Source organism: Nerophis lumbriciformis, linkage group LG26, assembly GCF_033978685.3.
Source record: "Nerophis lumbriciformis linkage group LG26, RoL_Nlum_v2.1, whole genome shotgun sequence".
Taxonomy (NCBI): Eukaryota; Metazoa; Chordata; class Actinopteri; order Syngnathiformes; family Syngnathidae; genus Nerophis; species Nerophis lumbriciformis.
Window position 1 is genome coordinate 25,868,807 of NC_084573.2, and position 26,225 is coordinate 25,895,031.

Here is a 26,225-nt window from a genome sequence, read left to right on the forward strand (position 1 = left end):
AATATAGCATGGATCGGTCGATGTCGATGTCGATGTCGGTTGGAAAGTCATGAATCGCTCTAATCTTGCGAGATTTCGGTGATGACGTAATACGAGAGTACCATTCTCCTTCGCGACTGACCGCGAGAGAGCAACGTGGGAAACAGCGCCGAAATCATTTACAAACGTCGCACCCCCCGAATATTACATCTAAAGTGTGGTAGAAAGAATGCTCAGTTGGAAAAAGTATGGCCATTTGTAACGTTTGGAAAGCAGCGATAAGGTAACGGCTGCGTGACTAATCTTGAGCACTCACCTGTTGTGACGTCATGGACACACGAAGCGGGAGCTAAGGATGCTAATGCTAGCAGAGTTACCAACTGGCAAGACAAGAAGACACTCATTTAAAAGACTTCCTGTTCCAATGTAGGTAAACACAGCATCTACTACACTGATATTTGTGCTAAAGAAGCACGCCATTTAACCCTTTCTCACGGCATATCCCGCGCTAATATTTCCCCCTTTAGCAGGCCTGGGCAATTATTTTGACTCGAGGGGCCAAATTTAGAGAAAAAAAATATGCCTCGGGGCCGGTATATCTATTTTTTTATATACAAAACCTCACAATAATGTCTGATTGAATGCTAAAAAAGTTATGACAGGCTGCTTCAAAAAATCAGAATGGTATTTTCCCTTTTTTTCTGGATGCAGAATGTACATGAAAATAAAGAATGCGGGATTTACAATATTAACTATGAATGATAAAACACTGAATATTAACAACAGATCATGCAAAAGCGCAGATTCCAACCATTGAAATACTTTGTGTAGTTCAATACTTACGGTAATTTGAAAACATCACTACACATCGTAATGGCAGCTACAGTTTCCGTCTTAAAGATCTAAAAAATATATATCTAATTTTTAGGAACACTAATACAAAACCTCACAATGATGTCTGATTGAATGCTAAAACGTTATGACAGACCGCCTTAAAAAATGGAATGGAATTTTAATTTTTTTTTACTGAATGAGACACCCAGAATGTACATAAAAATAAATAATGTGGGATTTACAATATTAACTATGAAGGATAAAACACTGAATATTGACAACATATGAACATCACACCCCCTCTCCATCCACATATTATAAACGCGAAGGGTACAAATCGATCTTAAATATGGGAAAAAAGTTGGGGGGAATGTCCTGCGGGCCAGATTGAAAAGCTTAACGGGCTGCATGTGGCCCCCGGGCCTTAATTAGCTCAGGTCTGCCCTTTAGGCTTCCTCCCACCTCCAAAGACATGCACCTGGGGATAGGTTGATTGGCAACACTAAATGGTCCCTAGTGTGTGAATGTGAGTGTGAATGTTGTCCGTCTATCTGTGTTGGCCCTGTGATGAGGTTGCGACTTGTCTAGGGTGTACCCCGCCTTCCGCCCGAACGCAGCTTTGATAGGCTCCAGCACCCCCCGCGAACCCGAAAGGGGCAAGCGGTAGGAAATGGATGGATGGATACTACTCTATATTTATTTTTCCTAATAATAAACTTGTTTCCTCGCGGCCTGCCGTAGTTCTACTATTTCTAATTGACTTACCGGAAGAAGCAATCACAGACTAATCAGTAAATCATTGAATCTAGCCAACCACGGAAGGCACCACGCAGTGTAAACCAATCAGAAGCAAAGTAAGGCGGGTCTTTGTGGGTTTTTTACTAGGGCTGTGAATCTTTGGGTGTCCTACGATTCGATTCAAAATCGATTCTTGGGGTTACGATTCGATTCAAAATTGATTTTTTATTTTTGATTTTTTCAATTCAACACGATTCTCGATTCAAAAACGATTTTTTCCCCGATTCAAAAGGATTCTCTATTCATTCAATACATAGGATTTCAGCAGGATCTACCCCAGTCTGCTGACATGCAAGCAGAGTAGTAGATTTTTGTAAAAAGCTTTTATAATTGTAAAGGACAATGTTTTATCAACTGATTGCAATAATGTAAATTTGTTTCAACTATTAAATGAACCAAAAATATGACTTATTTTATCTTTGTGAAAATATTGGACACAGTGTGTTGTCAAGCTTATGAGATGCGATGCAAGTGTAAGCCACTGTGACACTATTGTTCATTTTTTTTAAATTTTTATAAATGTCTAATGATAATGTCAATGAGGGATTTTTAATCACTGCTATGTTGAAATTGTAACTAATATTGATACTGTTGTTGGTAATATTCATTTTTGTTTCACTACTTTTGGTTTGTTCTGTGTCGTGTTTGTGTCTCCTCTCAATTGCTCTGTTTATTGCAGTTCTGAGTGTTGCTGGGTCGGGTTTGGTTTTGGAAATGAATTGCATTGTTATGGTATTGCTGTGTATTGTTTTGTTGGATTGATTAATTTAAAAAAAAACGATTTTTTAAAAATGAGAATCGATTCTGAATCGCACAACGTGAGAATCGCGATTCGAATTCGAATCGATTTTTTCCCACACCCCTAGTTTTTACCCCACACGCTTCATTCAGGGCAGTGTGGTTAACTTGGCGACTTTCTCGCCAAATGTAGAATCTTTCCAACTCCTCTTAGTGACTTTCTTTCTCAAAAGTTCCATTCCATTAACGTCAGAGCAGAGAGGAGACCCACACCCACACCTGCTTTGGTTGACATGTAAATGTTTCGTCACTGTCACGCTTCAAATAGAAACAAACCCATCGTTCATGAGCCAGTCGATCGGTTTGGATCGTTCTTGAATATCACAACTCTTCAGTTTTTTCATCAAATTTAACAATGTACAACAAATAAAAATACAACTAAACTAAGAATCAACAGGAGAAAATTAATTTAGAGTTGTAATCATAAATTGCATTTTTTTTAACTAACACTTTTTCTTTTCTTTAAAGGGGAACATTATCCCCAGACCTATTTAAGCGTCAATATATACCTTGATGTTGCAGAAAAAAAGACCATATTTTTTTTAACCGATTTCCGAACTCTAAATGGGTGAATTTTGGCGAATTAAACGCCTTTCTATTATTCGCTCTCGGAGCGATGACGTCACGTTTCGGGAAGCAATTCGCCATTTTCTCAAACACATTACAAACACCGAGTCAAATCAGCTCTGTTATTTTCCGTTTTTTCAACTGTTTTCCGTACCTTGGAGACATCATGCCTCGTCGGTGTGTTGTCGGAGGGTGTAACAACACGAACAAGGACGGATTCAAGTTGCACCAGTGGCCCAAAGATGCGAAAGTGGCAAGAAATTGGACGTTTGTTCCGCACACTTTACCGACGAAAGCTATGCTACGACAGAGATGGCAAGAATGTGTGGATATCCTGCGACACTCAAAGCAGATGCATTTCCAACGATAAAGTCAAAGAAATCTGCCGCCAGACCCCCAGGAAAAGAGAGCGGATGAGGGTATGTCTACAGAATATATGAATTGATGAAAACTGGGCTGTCTGCACTCTCAAAGTGCATGTTGTTGCCAAATGTATTTCATATGCTGTAAACCTAGTTCATAGTTGTTAGTTTCCTTTAATGCCAAACAAACACATACCAATCGTTGGTTAGAAGGCGATCGCCGAATTCGTCCTCGCTTTCTCCCGTGTCGCTGGCTGTCGTGTCGGTTTCGCTTGCATACGGTTCAAACCGATATGGCTCAATAGCTTCAGTTTCTTCTTCAATTTCGTTTTCGCTACCTGCCTCCACACTACAACCATCCGTTTCAATACATTCGTAATCTGTTGAATCGCTTAAGCCGCTGAAATCCGAGTCTGAATCCGAGCTAATGTCGCTATAACTTGCTGTTCTATCCGCCATGTTTGTTTGTATTGGCATCACTATGTGACGTCACAGGAAAATGGACGGGTGTATATAACGATGGTTAAAATCAGGCACTTTGAAGCTTTTTTTAGGGATATTGCGTGATGGGTAAAATTTTGAAAAAAACTTGGAAAAATAAAATAAGCCACTGGGAACTGATTTGTAATGGTTTTAACCCTTCTGAAATTGTGATAATGTTCCCCTTTAAGTTGATGGATTTCAATGCATTGAAGTGAATAGTTTTACTATTACTACTATACAGGAACCGCCTGGTTTGTATGTGTCTAATAAAAAAATAAACACATGACATTGTTTTGACGTAATACATTTAATTTGTACACCCCATATATGTGTAGACATATATATCGGAAAATAATGAAATCATAAAATATTTAATAAAATTGTGAATTAATAAATTAATTCATGAAATAATGCAGTAAATCAGAAATGTATTAATTAAATCATGAATGAATTAAAACCTGTAATAATGAACAAAATCATTAAATAATTATTTAAATCATCAAATAATTAAGTCATCAAATATTCAGTGAAATCGTGACATAATTATGTCGTAAATTATTTAATTATATTGTAAATTAAGTAAATCATAAACAATTAAGTCATGAAATAAATCATAAAATAAAAAAATAAATAATTGATCAAATATTGAGATAACAAATGCACCTAGAAATAGGTTGTTTGGCAACACTAAATGGTCCCTAGTGTGTGAATGTTGTCTGTCTATCTGTGTTGGCCCTGCGATGAGGTGGCGACTTGTCCAGGGTGTACCCCACCTTTGGGACAAGCGGTAGAAAATGGATGGATGGATGACATATTTGCTTACTGTTCGTTTTATTTGCAAGTCATATGTAGTGACCTTTTTAATCGAGCAGATGGCGCCAACAAAGTATCACGCTCACTGACGTATCCATCACTTGTATGTCTATTTACTATGTTAAAGTTAAAGTACCCATGATAGTCACACACACACTAGGTGTGACGAAATTATTCTCTGCATTTGACCCATCACCCTTGATCACCCCCTGGGCGGTGAGGGGAGCAGTGAGCAGCAGCGGTGGCCGCACCCGGAATACTTTTTAGTAATTTAACCCCCAATTCCAACCCTTGATGCTGAGTGCCAAGCAGGGAGGTAATGGGTCCCATTTTTTATAGTCTTTGGTATGACTCGGCCGGGGTTTGAACTCACGACCTACCGATCTCCGGGCGGACACTCTAACTATAAAAATGACTATGTGGATGTTATTGCATATGTGCAGCGGGCTAATAATATTCAGAACATTTAGGCCGTAAACTTTTTTTCTGCTCTAGCTATGAAAATATTAAATTCATAATACATTTTTGCAAAATCGGCACGTACTAAAACCGAGGTTTGACTAATCCATCAAGTTAAGTCGAATAATGAATTACTTGAACAACATAAATAAATTAGCCAAAATAATCCAGAATGTCATAAAAGTTTAAGAGATTAATTGATGTGTTGTGAAGTAACAGTAGAAGTAAATATGCTGAGATTTGTGCAGACTTGTGTGTTCTTTTTAATTATGGGTGTCCCCATCTGATATTGATTTCAGATATCAGCCTGATATCATCAAGAAAAAAAAAGTTCCAGATGATATCGGCCTGCATGTAAAATGACCGATACAAGCAGTCCTGCAGCGTGTTTCCGTGTGCAAAGCTGAACAGCCAGTTAACATCTAAATGTCCTTTAAAGTACAAAAGGTAAACATGGTAGGCTATAAGCTACTAGGAGCTAGCAGCTACAAAACAGCTAAGCACACAATAGCACACAAGATAGACATAAATGATAAGTGTCTTCAATTGAACAACGTTGCAGTCTAAAACAATATAAACAAGTATCAAATAATTATATTTGCATATTACTTACACATACAAAGTCTCCTAGGCAGAAGCGTATTAGAAAGTATCCAGTAATAAACGTGTCCGCATCATTCAACTTATGCCGTCATGAGCTTGACTTAATAAATTAGGTGTCGCCAAAAAATAATTACCATTCCACATCAATTTAAAGACAGCGTACGTCCGTCTCAGATGGTTAAAAATAAATAGGTTAATGTTTTTATACGATTTGAAAAATTTCACTTGATTAAACCTTTTCTAACATTCCACACTACAAAATAAAAGTAGAGTATGTACTATGATTTGTACTGCTTAATATTGGTATTGGCCAATACCAGTATAGGAAATGACAAAGTTGTATCAGGACACCGCCTGCTTTGAAAAGTCCAACCTGTGTCGTACGCAAAAATACAACAAAAAAACAGAAGTCTGTCTTTCTTTAAAAAGTTTAATTAATTTGCATTTTTATGTACAGATGGAAGATGGCAATACTTTGAAGCACGTTGACAAAGCAGGGGAAAAAAAGTGAATTATTGAATCCAAAGCTTGCATTAAAAAAAATCTTAGCGGGATAAAGAAAGCTCCAAACATGAATGTGAAATATGAATTGATGAGTAGAATGTCATATTGAAGAGCAATGAAACAGTAAATAATACATTCATCATGTTCACTACCCTGCATGCTTCTAAAATCAACTGAAGAAGTTTCCAAACAAGCGCGTAAAATAGTTCCATTCAAATTAGGCATATATTATATATTTATATTTATATATATATATTTATATTATTTTGTACAAATACAGAATATTTGGCATGGATATTCATCAGATATCCAACAATTGAAAATAGATTGAAAATAACCACCATGTTTCTCACCTTCCAAAACCCATAAAAGGCCTTTTTGATTTTTTTTTTTTTATTATTATTAAAATTTCACAACACAACACACTTCTCCACCAAAGGCAAACTACTTTTCTCTCTCGCCTCATAAATATTGACATTCGGAAACCAAACAGTAAAAATAAAGAGCGCCACCATGTGGAAGGAACATTTCTTGTCACGACGGTGGGTTCTGGAAGAAATGTGTGTGTCACGTCACATCCCAACGTTCACATGTAAGAGAAGCTTATTGCTTTGAGGAGCAGATGAAGCTGTCATCAAAAAATATATTTTGTATATTTATGAGGAGAGAGAGATCAAAACAATAGAAGGACATCTTTGCAGTGCACAAACAAGGAGAACAATCCAAAGTAGATTGGGGCTTTGTGTCTACTACTGTAAGTGTGTGTGATTGTCTGAAGAACAAGGACAACTCCAGAAGTCAGCACCTGTACCGACGCCTTTTGTGTGATTAGTGCTTCGATTCAGCTTCGCACACATACACACACGCACACACACACTGCATAGTACGCAAGCATCGGCTCCTAAACACACGGTGAGGTAACAAGAACAGCTGGATTTACACTGCAGGTTTAATGGCCAATCCTCATGTAGCTTATAAAAGAAACAGTTGACTATATATAATTTTTTATTACGCAACGTTTACCGCCTTACCGATTCAAATCTACACCACATTTTTCTTAATATGTACTCAAATCTTTTCCTCTAAATCCGTTCTGGACAAATTATTTTGCCCCAGTTTTTTTAGCCTGGATTTTCTAAAATTAACAATAACTGCAAAATGAGCCACCAGGGGCCAAAGAAAGTTGACATCACTTTGATAAAGAAGGTGAGAAACGCTACTATTAAAGTACAAAATTAGCCATTATTTTCTGCATGTACATTTCTAATTGTTTACTACAAAAACATGTTTTGTGTGTGTTTCTGTGTATAAATATATACATATATACACTCACACACACACATATATATACTACTATATACACATATAGTAGTATATATATGTATATAAATGTACCTTTTTATATTTTCAATACAGTCGTCACTCAGCACATTGCACTCCAAAGTTTGAGGCTTCACTCTATCGCACATTTTTGAAGCATGTAAAGGTGAATATGCGGGTTTTATTTCAAATCACGAAATCATTTATTTGACCATTTCAATCATGAAATGATTTAATTAATCATTAAAATCATAGTATATTTAATGAAATCGTGAACTAATTAAATAATCATGAAATAATTAATTAAATCATGAAATAATTCAATACATTAGAAAATAATGAAGTCATTAAATATTTAGTAAAATCGTGAAGTAATAAAATCATGAAATAATGCAATAAATCAGGAAAATAATTAATTGCATCATGAATTAATTAATACCTTTTAATAATTGACAAAATCATTAAAGAATTAAATCATAAAACATTTAGTGAAATCTTGAAATAACTAATTAATTACGTGGTAAATTATTTAATTATATTGCAAATTAATTAAATCCGAAAAAAATAATTCAATCATGAAATAAATCATAAACATTTTTTTATAACTGATCAAATATTGAAATAATGAATAAAATCATTACATGATTAAATATGCTTTTACATGCAATTGATCAATGTTTATAAAAAATAAATAAATTACATTGTAAAAAAAAAAGAAATTGTTTTAAAGGTCGTAAACCTTTTTCTTGTTGTTATGCAGCAGCTATGAAAATATTGAATTACTAAAACATAGTTCTTAGTATTTACCACAGTCAGGCCAATCAAGAGTGAATTACTGGATTAGCAAAATCACTCATCAAAATAATATCACAACTCGTCCTTTGTTGTTTACACTTTTTTAAAGCGCGTCTCTTGGTGAGTGACAGGAAGAAAAGCTCTAAGCCCAATGCTGTTTTTTGGGGGGTGGGGGCTTCTTTCCCGGGAAAAACCACGTCTGATCAGTTTTCTTCATCACAATTTTTCTATTCCCGTTTCCTCGACCTAAAAAGTGCTATGCAAAAGTCCCGAAAACAGACTCTGAACCTTGCAGTGTAATTCCAGCCTTTGCGTGGGACAACTATTGCACTTTTTGGCTGCTCCTCCTTGTCCGGATGTCAAAATGTCCGAGCAAACGTTGTCATGGAGCTGTGCTCAATGGTTCCCATGTCGGATCTCCTCAACTAACGCCATCGGGGAGACTCGGCCCGGTTTGCAGCCCTTTTGTAAAACGACCGAGGAATTCTTTTCAATCGTCATCACGCACGCTCACGTCTTGACAGCACTGTAAGGCACCTGAGGAGTCGTCATGTACAAAGTTGCCAAAGCCTCGCTCTTAGCAAATATATTTGGCGTTTATTTGTTCATGTATGCCAAACGATACCATGATTAAACAATAGCCCCGCATGATGCAAGTATAGTAACACTTTTGTGCCCTAAAAGCCCGTAAAAGTTAATTCCTCGCGTCAATACAACACCTGAACGCACCATTCGAACACAAATCTGCTTGAGTAGGCAGTTTTTGTCCAAAATGTCCTCTTTGGTTGCTATCGGGACGCAGGAAAGTACAAACAAAGCCTTTCTGAATTATGCTATACTGTATTTCAATATAACTTTATGAATACACGAGCACCTCCATTGCTTCACAAATTTAAAACAGGAGGTAAATATCAAATATATTTAACATAATTGTAATTCATCCTGAGTGTCGGAATGAAAAACACTTCTTTTCTCGTCTATAAGATTTGATTCCCCTCAAAATTCTCACGCTTAATTGTTATTATATTCCATATGTAAAACAAACAGGAAATTATTCTAAGATATTCATGACCACAACTAACCCCACAAGACACCTTCTAAATCCAAGTGGATGAGAGCACAATTACTTGCTTTAACAAGTGGGGTGGACTGATTAGAATTATTTTAATTAGTATTTGAATGCTATTTCCTTAGCACTGACTTTGTAGCTAGTAGCCAAAGTAGGAAAAAACAAGAGTTTTTTATTATTATTAAATAAAGGCATTTTAAGTAATAATGGTCATTTCTGAAATGTGTGTTATGTTTTAGTGGTGTTCTAAGAACTTTATAGTCGGAATTACAGCTAGGGTTGCCACCCGCCCCGTAAAATACGGAATCGACCTGTAATTGGGACTGAAATGTTGCATCCCACCACCCGCGACCCTGAAAGGGACAAACGGTAGAAAATGGATGGATGGATGTTGCATCCCGTATTGAACCAATACGGGGCGCGGTTTCTTCCGTATTTTCCTATTTGTCCCATGCGTCTGTCACACACACACACACACACACACGTGAACACTGAATTCAACAATAACAAACAAAATAAAAGCTAAGCGGACCCCCGAGTGTGGCTGTACATGATACATCTGGTTCGCTCTCCTCTGTGTCAAATCCTCTCCGACTCCGTCTGCCTGCACGCAGCCCCGCCCCTCTGCGCTGTCTGTCATGATGGTTGCCTAGTTACGCTGCTGACCGCACCAGGGTGCACCGCGCGTTTAAAAAAATGTCTAGAGCAGATACTCCACCGCGTCCTCAACGTCGAAAGAGAAAACACCTCCAAAAATATGCACTTTTTCTACTTTTTTTCTCTTCCATCTTTTCATTTGGGTTCACACAAAAAAAGTGTTTCATTTTACTATAGTTCTCTTAAAGTGTCCCCAGACAGGCTTTGTTACAGCACTTTATTTGCATATGATTAATCCATCCATCCATTTCTACCGCTTGTCCCTTTTGGGGTAGCAGGGGGTGCTGGAGCCTATCTCAGCAGTATTCGGGCGGAAGGCGCAGTACACCCTGGACAAGTCGCCGCCTCATCGCAGGGCCAACACAGATAGACAGACAACATTCACACTCACATTCACACACTAGGGACAATTTAGTGTTGCCAATCAATCTATCCCCAGGTGCATGCTTTTTGGAGGTGGGAGGAAGCCGGAGTACCCGTAGGGAACCCACGCAGTCACGGGGAGAACATGCAAACTCCACACAGAAAGATACCGAGCCAGGGATTGAACTCAGGACTACTCAGGACTTTCGTATTGTGAGGCACATGCACTAACCCCTGTACCACCGTGCTGCATATAATACAGTATATGCTCAAGTTCAGTCTATTCAGCCTTTAACACGTATACAGTACACACAAGTGTTTCATTTGTTTCCTCTTAAAGTAAAAGTGTCCCCAATCATTACATTTACCGCACTTTATATACTTTAAGTATTGTCCTCCTTCAGTAAAGGTGTCCCCAGACAGGCTTTGTTTAATTTACAGCACTTTATATGTATGGAATACAGTAGGCAGGCCTATATGCTCAAGTTCAGGCTAGTTACAATAGTTCAAGTGTTTCAGTTACCGTATTTTTCGGACTATAAGTCGACGTTTTTTTCATAGTTTGGCCGTGGGTGCGACGTATACTCCGGAGCGACTTATGTGTGAAATTATTAACACATTACCGTAAAATATCAAATAATATTATTTACCTCATTCGCGTGAGCGACGAAGCAAATGTCCGCAATCGTCACTCACACGCCAACCAATAAGAATTCGGCGGGGGCGGGTCATGGCAGAAGTGCATTGTGGGTCCTGGAATGCTATATGCTACTGCCGGAGCTATTAAAATGGATCACATCAACAATCGCGGTAACTTATAAAAACTGAGAAGGACTGAAAAAAATGGCACCGAAAAGGAAATCATATACTGCAGATTACAAGCTGGACGTAGTGAAATATGCAGCAGAAAACGGCGATCGAGCAGTAGAAAGAATGGACGCTCGCGGGGCGCATACCAGGAGCGACACTGAGGAGGAAGATTTCATGGGATTTAGCGATCGGGAGTGACAGATTGTTTGGTAAACGTAAAGCATGTTCTATATGTTATAATTATTTGAATGACTCTTGCCATAATGTGTTGGTTAAACATACCAGGCACGTTCTCAGTTGGTTATTTGTGCGTCATATAACGTACACTTATTCAGCCTGTTGTTCACTATTCTTTATTTATTTTAAATTGCCTTTCAAATGTCTATTCTTGGTGTTGGATTTTATCAAATAAATTTCCCCCAAAAATGCGACTTATACTCCAGTGCGACGTATATGTTTTTTTCTTCTTTATTGTGCATTTTTGGCCGGTGCGACGTATACTCCGGAGCGACTTATACTCCGAAAAATACGGTAGTTTTTTGGGTGTTAAACTGCAAGTCTTTGTTTAATTTACAGCACTTTAGCAATGTTCATTCATTGCTAATAAAGCACTTTAAACTTTAAGTATGACTACCGTATTTTTCGGAGTATAAGTCGCTCCGGAGTATAAGTGCAACCGGCCGAAAATGCATAATAAAGAAGGAAAAAAACATATATAAGTCGCGCTGGAGTATAAGTCGCATTTTTGGGGGAAATGTATTTGATAAAACCCAACACCAAGAATAGACATTTGAAAGGCAATTTAAAATAAATAAAGAATAGTGAACAACAGGCTGAATAAGTGTACGTTATATGAGGCATAAATAACCACCTGAGAACGTGCCTGGTATGTTAACGTAACATATTATGGTAAGAGTCATGCAAATAACTATAACATATAGAACATGCTATACGTTTACCAAACAATCTGTCACTCCTAATCGCTAAATCCCATGAAATCTTATACGTCTAGTCTCTTACGTGAATGAGCTAAATAATATTATTTGATATTTTACGGTAATGTGTTAATCATTTCACACATAAGTCGCTCCTGAGTATAAGTCGCACCCCCGGCCAAACTATGAAAAAAAACTGCGACTTTTAGTCCGAAAAATACGGTAAATGCTTTCTTGACTTCCCCTTTTTTAGTGACCACCAAGTGACCCCATGTGCCAGGGCCCAGAGGCTATAATATGACGTGTGAAATAATGCCAATTAAATCAAAGTATTTAGTTTTTTCATATACAAGATACACATGTTTCTAAGCATTTCAGGGTTTTGGGGAGCCAAACCCTCAAATTTCTTTCGGCCGTGCAGTTTCGCCGTGAGGAGTGTTCCTTATTTTTAGTTCTGAAAGGTGGCAACCCTATTTACAGCTGTGTTTCTCAGTAGCTACTAGCCAGCATCTCACTATTAAGGAAAGTTACTAGCCACATTAGCTCATTTCCTTAGCACTGACATGCCATTGAGTAGCTACTGAGAAACACAGCTGTAATTCCGACAATAATGTTCTGAAAACACCGCTAAACATTACTCAAACTTAGAAATGGCAATTAATACTACAAATGTGTCTTATACAACGTCAGAGTACTCACATCATCAATGACCAGTGCACTGATTAAAGGCAGGATTGGGAAAAAGAAGTTACCGCAAGTTAACACAAGTGACCCTGGAAGCGGAAGTGACACGGGGCAAAGAAAACGTTTCAAAATAAAAGTCTCCCCATAACATACACGAACATGGAGAATTCTTAACATTGTGCATCAATCATTTTCTCAATGCTCGAAAAATATTTTGGAAGTTGGCACAAAGCTCCTAATAATCTTATTTACACACATAATTGTGTGGATAATGGGGACGGTCTTATCCCAGTCCATGAAGGCATGCTTGGACGAGTTTGGTGTGCAGAACCCTGACCTCAAGCCAGTCAAACCCCAGTAGGGTGACTGAGAACAACAAATGTTATTCTGAAATAAAGAAAGAAAAAGTCCACAGACTCAAACACCAATAATTTTGTCAAATAGCCTCGTCTTCTCAGCACACCATGAGGTGTCCTGGCTGGTCCACTAGTATTACAGACCACTAAAGAAGATGATGTACAATTTCTTCAAAATAACAGTGATGTTTTGCCTTATAAAATCAGGGAAAATGCCTGCATCTGTTTTGAGATTAAAGGATCAATAAGAAATACTTGCTCTGGTTTTGCTACCAGACCCTCCATACTTACAGTATGATGTTTACCATGTCATTTGAGCCACTAGGGTTTATCTAAATTAACAGAGGTGAATGTACAGTACGCTAGTTCTCACACAAAATACAAGATGTTTACCAATATTACAGACCACTTATGTACAATTTCACCTAAACACCAGCAATGTTTTGCCTTATCAAAATAGGAAAAAGGCATACATTTGTGAAAGTAAGATTAAAGGAGCATTAAGGGATAATTGCTAGGGTTTGCTGTCAGGTTCCTCCCCTACAGTTGTGAAGGGTACCATATCATTTCAGCCACTGTGGTCCATATTAATTAAAAGTGGACCACGTGCGAGTTGTCCTGGCTGGTCCACCAGTATCATATACCACTAAAGAAGATGATGTACAATACCCCCCCAAATATCAGTGATGTTTTGCCCCATCAAATGAGGGGAAAAGGGCATAGTTCTGTGTTAACTACATTAAGGAGGCATTAAGGGATAATTGTTGGGGTTCGCTGTCAGGTTCCTCCACTATAGTTGTGAAGGGTACTGTGTAATTTTAGCCACCGTGGTCCATATGTAGTCCATATAGTGCTAAAACAACATGTACATTGTCCTGGCTGGTCCACTAATATAAGATCTCTGGTTACCGTAGCAACATAACACAGACACAAACAAGTGTAGCCTCCTAATTATTGTAACACTTTTTTTCTTACTTTTTTTATTGTAACACTTTTTTCTTATTTTTCTTTTTTTTTTTACATCATACTGTGACATATTGGGTCTTTAACTCTGTCTTCTTTGGCTATCTTAAATTTTTCTGCTTTGCAGGTTTAACATGTTTAAAACATACTAGCGATATTTTATACGTTTTTTTTACATCAAGTCTAAAACATACTAGCGATATTTTATAAAAATGTTTTTACATCAAGTTGTTACATATTAGGTCTTTAACTCTCCTTCCTTTGGCCAGATTAAATTATTCTAATTTGCAGGTTCTCTTGAGAACATGTTTAAAACATACCAGCGATATTATATATATATTTTTTTAACATCAAGCTGCTACATATTGGGTCTTTAACTCTAACTTCCTTTGGCCAGAATGAATTATTTTAATTTGCAGTTTTTCTTGGGGAACATGTTTAAAACATACTAGTGATATTTTATATTTATTTACATCAAGCTGTTACATATTGGGCCTTTAACTCTATTTTCCTTTGGTCAGATTAAATTATTCTGATTCGCAGGTTCTCTTAAGAACATGTTTAAAGCATATAAGCGCTTTTTTTTTTTTTTTTTTTACATCAAGCTGTTACATATTGGGTCTTTAACTCTCGCTTCCATTGGCTAGCTTAAATTCTTCTGCTTTGCAGGTTTTCTTGGGAACATGATTAAAACATACCAGCGATATATATATATATTTTTTACATCAAGCTGTTACTTATTGGGTCTTTAACTCTAACTTCCTTTGGCCAGTTTAAACTATTTTAATTTGCAGGTTCCCTTGGGCAGCATGTTTTAAACATACCGGCGATATTTTGCCCTGCCAAAGCAGGTACAATGAAGGAAAAATAGAGCAAAGTAAAAAAAAAAAGCTGAAATGTTGATACTAAAAATGACACAAAGTTTGGATACAAATATATCCTTTGATTTTTCAGCCCGTTGGAAAACATTTGACATTAAAGGGACATTAAGGAATAACTGTTGATTTTGCTTGCAGGCTTAGCCCTATTAGTGATGCTATTCGTTTTAGCCATTGCGGTAAACGTACACTGGTGCTAGCGTTCCTGGCTTGTCCGCTTATACTAATTCAGTGATCTGCAGTCGCAACGGCAACAACATGGACTCAGTGTAGCATGCAAATCTGAAGAGCATTGCAAAGATGATCCTTTCTAAAGTCACAACCGAGCGAGCACACATCACCGCGGAGACAACGGGGCACCATATTGATAAATCTCTGTTTAAAAAGTCCTTGAGTGTGTGTGTGTGTGGTTGTGTGTGTGTGTGTGTGTGTGTGTGTGTGTGCACATAAGCCTGGTTTAAGGACAACCGTTGGAGAGTAAAAAGCAGCACCATTTACGATAGTAACTGACCAGTGTTAAAGTGTCATTTGCGTCTTATCATGACTGGAATGACTTTTTTTTTTGTTCAAACTGAGCTTAAATGTTGCAGCGTAGAGACGTCCCCAAATCAACCAACAATTCATCAATAAATAGATTGTAAATCATATCGAGTCATCACAATATTGTAACTAAGAGAGGCTTTCGGGGTTGAATGACCGACATTGAATGACATGAAAAAACAACAACAACTGTCCTTTGCAATTCAACTGCAACATTATCTCATGAGCTCCATAAACTACATTTCCCTTGGAAATACAAACATGAATATCATAAGGCGCAAAATGCTTCCCCCCCTCAAACCTCTTTAGTTCATAAATCAAATTCATATGTTCTGTGATGGCAACATCATATGTAATGTTGAATTGGGACGTTAGATTGAGATAGATGAAGTTTAAAGTGGTAGTGCGGAATTTTCAGTAATGTTCTGATTTAGGAGGAACTTTTTACTGTTTCCACAAAAAAAAATCTAAATTACATAATGAATTATTAATTAATACTTTCGGTCAGGGATGTCCAAAGTGTGGCCCGCAACTAATATTTAACGGATACATTCTAGAAATATATATATATATATTTTTTAAAACCCATAAAGATGTGGAATAAAATAACAAGCAGGTGAAATGTACCAAGAAAAAGTTGCAATGTTGACTCTAAAAACACAAAGCTGCCATGCAGGCTGTTTTTTCTTTATAGCAGTCATTGCTCAAAATTAATAATGAATCAAAATCAATGTTGTTATGAGTAATTGACCTAGTCAAGGCTCCAATTAATTCACATCAAAAATTCCACTTTAAAATATTTTTTGTGTAAAATACTGCATATCTTCTGTTTTTGCCATAAAAAGAGCAACTTTTTATTTTACAAAAAGTGCATGCGTAAAAGAAATGTGAAAAAATAATAATCGACGGATAGATCTGAATTTGATCTTGAGTCTTAAGCCTTGAAACACTTTTATAACCCTTTTGGGTCCCCAAATAACGTGTGACATTTAAAACAACAATCATTGCTTGAAAAATAATAATGAATCAAAATCAATGTCGTTATGAATTATTGACCTATGTAAGGCTCTGATTACTTCAAATCAAATATTCCTCTTTGACATTTTTTTGGGGGAAAATATTGTATAGTTTGTGTTTTTGCATAAAAATGTATTTTGACAAAAAGGGCATAAACAAACCTGAAAAGGTTATAAAAGCTTATAATCGATGGATAAGCGCAAAAAATAAAACATGTATGACCTTGTTTGACACTTTTATGAGTAAGGCCCCAAATATTTTAGTGGCATTCAAAAAATATATTTTTTAAGCAATGATATATATATGTATTTTCTAATGCCATTGCTTAAAAAGTAACCCATCTATCCATATTAAAATCAATGGTGTTATGAAATATTGACCTATTACTTCACATCAAATATTCTTCTTTGAAAATTTGTTGAGGAAAATATTGTTTATTTTGTGTTTTTGCCATAAAATACTGTGTTTTGACAAATAAAAGGGAATAAAACAAACATGAAAAAAATAATAACAACTTACAATCAACGGATAGACCTGAAATTGATTGAGAGACTTAAGTAAAAAAAAAAAAAAAGGATGACCTTTTTTATACACTATTATGAGTAGGGCCTTTTTGAGCCCCAAATATTTTAATGTAACATTAAAAAAATATCTATTTTTTTAAGCAATTATATTTATATTTTAAATGTCATTGCTTAAAAATGAATAATGAATTGAAAACAATGTTGTTATGCAACATGAAAACAATAATACAAATTTAAAATCGACGGATAAACCTGAAGTTACGGTTTAGGATAAAAAAAAAATTTATGACTTATTTTAAACACAAAAAGGGCATAAAACAAACAGGAAAAACATATTACAAACTTATAATTAATGGATAAGCCTGAAATTGATTTAGAGACTTAAGCGTTGAAAGTAAAAAAATAAAATAAAAAAAATATGTGACCTTTTTTTTTAAACACTTTTATGATAAGGGCCATTTTGGATCCCCAAATATTTTAGTGTGACATTTAAAACAAGTAATTGCTTAAAAAAGAATAATAAATTAAAAATCAACGTTGTTATGAATTATTGACTAATTTAAGGCTCCAATTACTTCACATCAAATATTAATCTCTGAAATTTTGGAGGGAGAAAATATTGCATATATTGTGTATTTGCCATAAAAAACTGTGTTTTGACAAACAGGGCTTAAAACATAAAACTTTTTTTTTATAATGACAGATAGACCTGAAGTTGATCTAGAGATTTAAGCCTTGAATAAAAAAAAGGTAAAATTATATATGACTTGTTTTTAACATTTTTCTGACTGAGACCCATATTAGGTCCCTGGGACCAAACGTGAGAGGAGCCCTAAAGGTTACAAAAAACTATATATTTTACTGGTTTTGAAATAAGGAAAATATCAAAATGGCCCCCGCATGCTTTGATTTTTCAGTGTGAGGCCCTCAGTGGACTAAGTTTGGACACCCCTGCTCTCGGTATTTCCTCATGTGCAAATGGAAACTGAAGGGGTAACAGGTTGCATATTGTTGTAGAAATCTTCCTGCAAGCCCTACTCCCCCATGAATAAGGTGGTAGAGTGATGTGTAACATACATCATAAAGTGGTAGATGGTAGCTGCGAAACTGGTGTTGGACAAAGACGGTGAACGAGGAGATTTTAGGGATGAATCCGTGGACCTCAAAGCCTCGTCTGAGCTTCCGGGATGTAGATCTCGATGCTGTCGGCCCGCTCCGTGGCTGAGTTCTGTCTGAACGACGCCGCTCGCTTGGCCGCCATCAGCCGCCTGCGCGCCTCGTGCCTCTGGCGGTCCTGGAGGTCCAGGGATCGTTCCCGCATTATGCCGCCACGCCCCCTGGCAGGCCTCTTGGTAAGAGGAGGGATCCACTTTCGCTCCTCGGGTAAAGAGAGTGACAGATGAAAATGCAGGAAACTGTCCATGTTTCCATCACACAGTCCACTTTGAAGTGGGGGTACTACTCCTGAGAATTCTGGTACAAATGGTGTCAGAAGTGGGATGAATGATTAGTGCCTATGACTACTGTGGTCAGTATGTAGGATTTTAAACAAAATAGGTTCAAATATGGTCCGATTAAACCACTTATCAGACTTTCTCAACAGATGGCGTCAGAAGTGGGATGAATAATTAGTGTAATTTGTACCCTGCGGTACTATGGATACTATTGTCAGTATCAGGTTTTCAAAACCCATAGCTTCAAATATGATCTGATTAAACTACTTATAAGACTTTTTCAACTTACGGTGTCTGAAGTGGGATGAATAATTAGTGTGATTTGCACCCTATGGTCAGTATGTAGATTTTTTTAAACCCAGTACGTTCCGATATTGTCTGACGATACACCTACTTAGATTCCCTCTGCAGAGTCTGACAGAAGTGGGAGGATTAGTTAGTGTGATTTGCACTCTCTGGTACTATGACTAATATGGTCAGTATGTAGGTTTTTAAACTCAATAGGTTCAATAATGGTCTGTGGACACTACTATTCAGATTTCCTAAACAGATGGTGTCAGAAGTGGGATAATTAGTTACTGGGATGTGCATCCTGCAGTACTATAACTATGGTCAGATTTTAAACCCAATAGTTTCAAATATGGTCTGAGAAAACTATTAATCAGACAGCTTTAACAGATGATGTTAGAAATGGGATGATTAGTTAACGCGATTTGCATCCTGCAGTACTATGATTACTATGGTCAGATTTTATACCTAATAGTTTCAAATATGGTCTGATAAAACCATTAATCAGACATCTTTAACAGATGGTGTCAGAAGTGGGATGATTAGTTTATGTGATTTGCACCCTGCAGTACAATGACTGGTTTAAATAGGGTCTGATGATACGACTGGTTAGAATTCCTCAACACACAGTGTCAGAAGTGGGATGAATAATTAGTGGAATTTGCACACTAATGTTCTATGACTACTATGGTTGGTAGGGCATATTTTCAAACCCAGTACATTTTGACATTGTCTGTGGATACTACTACTCAGACTTCCCCAACAGATTGTGTCAGAAGTGGAATGAATAACAAAAATGTAATTTGCACTCTGCGGTACTATGGCTACTATAGTTAGTATGTGGGGTTTTTAAACCCAGTACATTCTGATATGATCTGTGGATACTACTACTCAGACTTCCCCAACAAATGGTGTCAGAAGTGGGATGATTAGTTAATGTGATTTGCACTGTATGGTGATATGATTACAATGATCAGTAAGTAGGTTTTTAACCCAATAGCTTCAAATATGGTCTAATTATTTTAATACTCAGATTTCCTCAACAGTTGGTGTCAGAAGTAGGATGAATAATTATTGTGATTTACACCCTGCAGTACTGTGACGACTATTGCCAGTATATATGTTTTTAAACCCACCAAGGTTCAAATACAGTCTAATGATACTAATCAGACCTCTTCAACATTTGGTGTCAGAAGTGGGACGATTATTTAATGTGATTTGCACCTTGGGGTCTGATGGATAAAGCACAGTGGCACACATCTTCAAAGACAAATGGTGCATGAAGTGGGAGTCACTCTGCCCTGGCAGCCATTTGGGTAAGTTCACACGGGTTTCAACTCACCATGAGTCACATGTTGTCATCATTATTCACAGATCCGTGTCAAAAATAATATTGCATGGACCATGTATTTTGTAAACAAACACGTAATTAAACAGTACTTCTTGATGGTTAAGTAGTGAAGTAAATCCATGTTTTACCTTCTTTTCGGGACTCTCCACCATCCGCCACTGGTTGCTTTTGATCTGCTGCAGCTCATCAAACTTTGCAGTGACGTCGTCAATAGAAAGCTGCAAGAGGTCCCAGAATCCAGCCAGGTCCTGAGAAGTGGGTCTGGGCATGGCGCTGGGGTCCTTGTTTTTTGGGGTGAGGGGAGGTTTGAGTGGAAAAAAGAAAAATAGTTGATTGGCAATATTTACATTTTAATTAGCAAAAGCCACCAACAACAGTTTTTGACTACCTAATGGATATAATGTATGTCTTCCACTAGAGGGCAGTGCAGGCCCAATACTGTGCAGCAAGTAAACATAATGTACTGTATCTGTGCAATGTAAATGGCTCAAATACATAATTGTATTGTTAGGTTTGACTTGAATTTGAAAGCAATACCTTTTCCAATTATGCCAGCATATGCATTTATATACACATTAATGTTCACACAGGCACCACAATAATGTAGGTATGATTTAAAACCAAGGCCATGTTTATCCGTTTTTTTTTTTTATAAACTCTACAGTATTTTTTATTTGCCATCATATTTTCGCTTCAGTTCAGACAGACACCCTCTTCGATCTAAGCAATCTGAGCTTGTCGCAGCCAATGTGAGACTTAATTCATCACGCCCCTATCTGTGAGGAGAGACCTGACCCAAAATCAACAACATACACACAAGGTAGGTTTTCATAATAAACTGTATTCTGTGATCTTCCTGTCAAAGTCAGGCCTTTGAATTGTAGCCCTATGTTTCCAAGTAGGACATCAGAACTGGGTGCTAAATTAAGATTCAAATGAAAAAGCTAATAAAGAATATAGTATATTAATAGTGTTAATATTAGTTTTTATTATATTTTTTTTAACTTTAAATTGTTTGGTGTAAATATAGAAGGTTAAAATAAAAGTTTGAAAGTCAGTGCTAATGTCTTGTGTGTCTTATGAAGGTCAGTAAACATATTTTGGACAAAAAGTACTTAATTCCAGTGTTTCGCTCTTAAAAACAAAGAAGATTAACAGTAATGTAACATGAAGTAGTATGGTGGTATCCCAACCAATCAAACTGCAGCATAAATTGATTGACATGTACACCGTTCAATGAATACCTAGAATCAACCAGCTATATCTGGGGAGGGGGTGTGTGAGGCAACGCTATTTGATTGGACAATCAGGCCAGAGCTGGCTCAATTTCCCTTGTAGTTTAACACAACATGATGCTAAAATATTCCTTGTGTGTTTTGTAAAGGTAAACACTGTATTATGGACACAATTGATTTGATTCCAAAGTTTTCAGTAAAAATAAAGAATAAGGGTAACATGGTAGTGTAATGTACTACCCCCCAAATGACATCTCGACCAATCAAACTGTGGCATAAGTTGATTGACGTGGCGCCGTCCAATGAAAGCAAGAATTATACCAGACATTTCCTAGGGCGGGAAACAATGCTATTTGATTGGACAGTCAGGCGAGCTAATACTAGAGCTAGCTAAACTTAATTCGTAGTTTAACACAACATGGCTTGAAGATGATTATAAATGTTTTTTAAATTGGGGATGTAGTGAAAGATACTTATAAAAACACCACTTAACTGATAGAAAATTAATTATTGCTGTGGCTAAGTCGCACACTCAATTCAACAGAAGTTTTTGAATTCAGCAGCATGGTAAGTAATCTAAATGTAATATTTATTTATGTTGACGTATTGAATCGTGTTCATTTCTTTTTAAGGCTCGTTGTTAGTAATGGCAGTTATGATGTGACATATTTTGACTCTCAGCAGGATAAATGAGGTAAGCTAAAAAAAGGAAAATATTTCCTTTCTTGAGTATGATGCAATGCAACTATATCCCATTGTAAACAATAATAATAACAGCACTAATAGCACATCATTGCTAAATTAATACAGACAGTATACTTCTTAGCTAGAGATGGGATTTATGGCTCTTTGGAGGTAGCTGGATCTTTAGTTCCTTTCAAAGAAAAAAAGTTTTTCTAATCAGGAAAACAATCACTAGTTTAAGATTTAGATCAGAAAAAAATAATTTGCGCAAATGTTACTCTATTATTTTGAAATGTCGGCTGTAGATTAATTTTTTGTTGTGTGTAATTGTAAACATTCCATAAGCCAGATTTCCATGCTTTGGCAGTGACATCATCAGCATACTTGCCAACCCTCCCGGATTTTCCGGGAGACTCCCGAAATTCAGCGCCTCTCCCGAAAACCTCCCGGGACAAATTTTCTCCCGAAATTCAGGCGGACTCAGGTCCATAATAACAAATATTTTATTTGACTATTAACCCACAATTTAAACAGCATACCTGTCCAATCACGTTATAACTGTAGAATGATGAAGGGCGAGTTCTTGGTTTCTTATGTGGGTTTATTGTTAGGCAGTTTCATTAACGTCCTCCCAGCGCGGTAACAACACACAACAACAGCAGTCACGTTTTTGTATACCGTAAAGCAGTTCGTCTGCCGTAAGAGCAATGTTGTGACACTCTTAAACAGGACAATACTGCCATCTAGTGCATTTGATGAAAGCACTTTTGTGCGTGCCACACATAATGCATCATCATGTTCAGCATGGTTAGAAAAATAGTGACAGAGAATAGAACAAGGATGGACAATTCAACCCTTAACTCAACAATGAGTAGATGAGTGTTTTGTGTGTGTATATGTGTAAATAAATGAACACTGAAATTCAAGTATTTCTCTTATATATATATATATATATATATATATATATATATATATATATATATATATATATAATAAAATAAGTAGTACAAGTATTTATTTTATATATATATATAAAATAAATATATATATATATAATAAAATACATATATATATATATATATATATATAATTCACTGAACGTCAAGTATTTCTTATATATATATATATATCTATGAAATACTTGACTTGGTGAATTCTAGCTGTAAATATACTCCTCCCCGTTTAACCACGCCCCCGTCCCACCCCGACCACGCCCACCCCACCCGCCTCCAGAAATCGGAGGTCTCAAGGTTGGCAAGTATGATCATCAGTAAGAATCCCCCCCCATTTATAAAAATGTGTAGTATTTTAACAATGTAGGAAACAATACTAATAAGTAAGTATACTGTAAATGCATTAATGAATCCAAAAAGTATAGCTAAAACTACAATAAAAATTTGTACATAATAAAAATGTGAGTACACAATTATACTGTACTACCATACACATGGTGTGTAGGCTTAAACTACTAACCTAAAACTTTAGAATAATGAACCCAAAAAGTGACTCCAAATAAAAATACATTAATAAATAAAATAAAAAATAAACACAATTAAAAAATAGTAATAATAGAAATAATAATAGAAAATACATATATACACATATTTTTCGATGTGAAAAAAAAAAAAAGTTAATTCAAAAGCTTCTACGTTTCTTTTAACTGACTCATTTTGTAGTCGAGTTGCCAGTAAGTTGGCACACGTGCAGAGTGGGCAGTTGGAGACGCTCAATTTGCATATGCCTACAAAAAACGTCTCCCAAACAAACGACTCACAACAAGAAATCTGTTGTCATCCTTCATCAAAAGACTCGATTGGTTCGCGAACTTCACTTCCCTATTCTGAGCATGACTGACTCAAAATAGACAGGCTTTGCAGCTAGTATTTTGGCTTTTTTTTTTACATAACACTGAATGTGGCTAGCTGTTGTACAACGTGTACAATGACGCTCTTCGGAGGTGTCTTAGTGCAGGTAGGACACCTGAAGGGCTTGGTGTGGTGCGGTGACATGAGCACAAAGCAATGAGATGGAGTGGCAGTCCATTATTCAGACTCGGAGGCCCAATTCAAACTGCTGCCAATGTACATTAATGGAAGGGCTCAACTCCTTCCGATTGGAATTCCCCTTTCGTTTCTTCAGGGCTGGACAGCGGCCGAGGGACCGCTTCGCTATTGATTTCGCCGGTCTATTTCTGGAGGGCGAACAAGAGCCGAGTCAGGCCCGAGTGGCTTCTCAGAGCTCAAGCGAGGAGACGGGTACGTTTACCCACAATGCAACTCTCTAAGAAGCAAATTAAAAGCATGTCGTCTGACGCAGATGGGATTTGCAGCAGTTCATCGAGGTTGTGTTACCGATCACTCACCAGATTTTGCTGACACAGCCAGTAAAACTGCTGAAACTTTTGGGACATGAGCAGCTGAGCGCTCCCCACGGCACTCCGGATTTTCCCGAGAACTGCGCATAAACACACAGAGAAAGAAAGACAACTTGCAAAAAGAGCAACTTCTGGAGTTGTGTCTTCCACTATGACTTCTTCTCGGGCTTTTAGCCCTGTAGCTAGCACGCTCGTCTCTCATGCCGGATGACCCAGGTTCGAGTCCCAGGCGGAACAGAAAGCGGTACCGAGCTAAAAGCCCGAGCTATCAACCCGGTAACAAGCAATGCTCTTAAAGGGGAACTGCACTTTTTTGGAATTTTGCCTATCATTCACCATCCTTATGTAAGACAAGAAGTTCAAGAACACAAATGCTTTTTTTTTTTTTGCATTTTAACTCATAAATAAATGCTAACAAATGTCAGCTAACAATGAGAGGAATGACATTTACTCTATTCCGCCTATAAAGTGCTCTAAAAAACATCCAACAACCTCCATCATCGTTTTATATACACTCTGTAAGTATATATGTAAGGTAGTAACAGGCACATTCATAATAACATGTAATATTTACGTATTTTGAGCATACGGCGGCGCATTAATTTCACAGACTCATCACAAAGTTCACTATTTCCTTCTACAACTAGTACCGTATTTTTCGGACTATAAGTCGCAGTTTTTTTTCATAGTTTGGCCGGGGGTTCGACTTATACTCAGGAGCAACTTATGTGTGAAATTATTAACACATTACCGTAAAATATCAAATAATATTATTTAGCTCATTCACGTAAGAGACTAGACGTATAAGATTTCATGGGATTTAGCGGTTAGGAGTGACAGATTGTTTGGTAAACGTATAGCATGTTCTATATGTTATAGTTATTTGAATGACTCTGACCATAATATACCAGGCACGTTCTCAGTTGGTTATTTATGCCTCATATAACGTACACTTATTCAGCCTGTTGTTCACTATTCTTTATTTATTTTAAATTGCCTTTCAAATGTCTATTCTTGGTGTTGGGTTTTATCAAATACATTTCCCCAAAAAATACGACTTATACTCCAGTGCGACTTATATGTTTTTTTCCTTCTTTATTATGCATTTTCGGCCGGTGCGACTCATACTCCGGCGCGACTTATAGTCTGAAAAATACGGTACTACTACTAATAATGGCAGACTTCATGAGAGCCAACAACGACTACTTTGGGACAAATTATGACCTAGAACCTTATATTTTTGAGCCTGAATATACGTAGGATGATCTACAAGTTTTCGAAGCTGAGTGATAAGCAGATCCAGCAAATACAAACTATGAGCATAGTAAAACAATCACTTACTGTACAATGGTAGCTCTCACTGAGATGCTTACTAATGGAATGTTTAGGTCTTCCTGTTTAGATGAGGAATTAATCATAATCCTCACGTAGGTAAAAAAATAAAATAAATGTAGACAAGCGTCTTTTCCGGGTCAAAGTTAAATGTCAAAGTTGACCAACTTCATGATTTATGGCAACAACCTTCTACTATACAAGTAAGAGGCATAATTTATAACCTAGAATTCACATTTAACAAAAACTCAGAGGCGATACAGCAGCTTAGTATGTCAATATAGCAGCAAAAGCTAGTTACCTCTCTATGATCATGTCGCCGCTAAAAGTAGTTTCTCAGGGTTTGCACTTCTAATAAAAATATATGCTAATACTTGGTTAATATTCAGGTCACGA

At 36.8% G+C, this 26,225-nt stretch overlaps 1 protein-coding gene and 1 long non-coding RNA gene across 6 annotated transcripts in view; one reads left to right on the top strand and one right to left on the bottom strand.

Moving 5' to 3' along the window:
• Positions 1-127: 127 nt before the first annotated feature.
• On the top strand, positions 128-25,351 carry LOC140679868 (uncharacterized). 3 transcript variants are annotated; one of them, XR_012051199.1, is made up of 4 exons: positions 128-405; positions 20,902-21,024; positions 22,072-22,133; positions 24,263-25,351. It is a non-coding gene; the product is annotated as an uncharacterized lncRNA (long non-coding RNA). The 3 variants fall into 3 exon arrangements; XR_012051198.1 differs by lacking the exon at positions 128-405 and having other exon boundaries at positions 19,906-21,024; positions 24,263-24,378; positions 24,440-25,351; XR_012051197.1 differs by lacking the exon at positions 128-405 and having other exon boundaries at positions 19,906-21,024.
• The window catches only part of LOC133623474 (disks large-associated protein 2), a 225,244-nt gene continuing 211,775 nt past the window's right edge, over positions 12,757-26,225 (bottom strand). For all 3 annotated transcript variants that reach the window (XM_072916285.1, XM_072916286.1, XM_072916284.1), the window contains 3 exons: positions 24,486-24,577; positions 20,333-20,485; positions 12,757-18,489 (listed from right to left, as the gene is read on the bottom strand). In XM_072916285.1, coding sequence (XP_072772386.1) covers positions 18,274-18,489; positions 20,333-20,485; positions 24,486-24,577 — 461 coding nt within the window. In that variant the 3' untranslated portion in view covers positions 12,757-18,273. The remainder of the gene's footprint in view (positions 18,490-20,332; positions 20,486-24,485; positions 24,578-26,225) is intronic.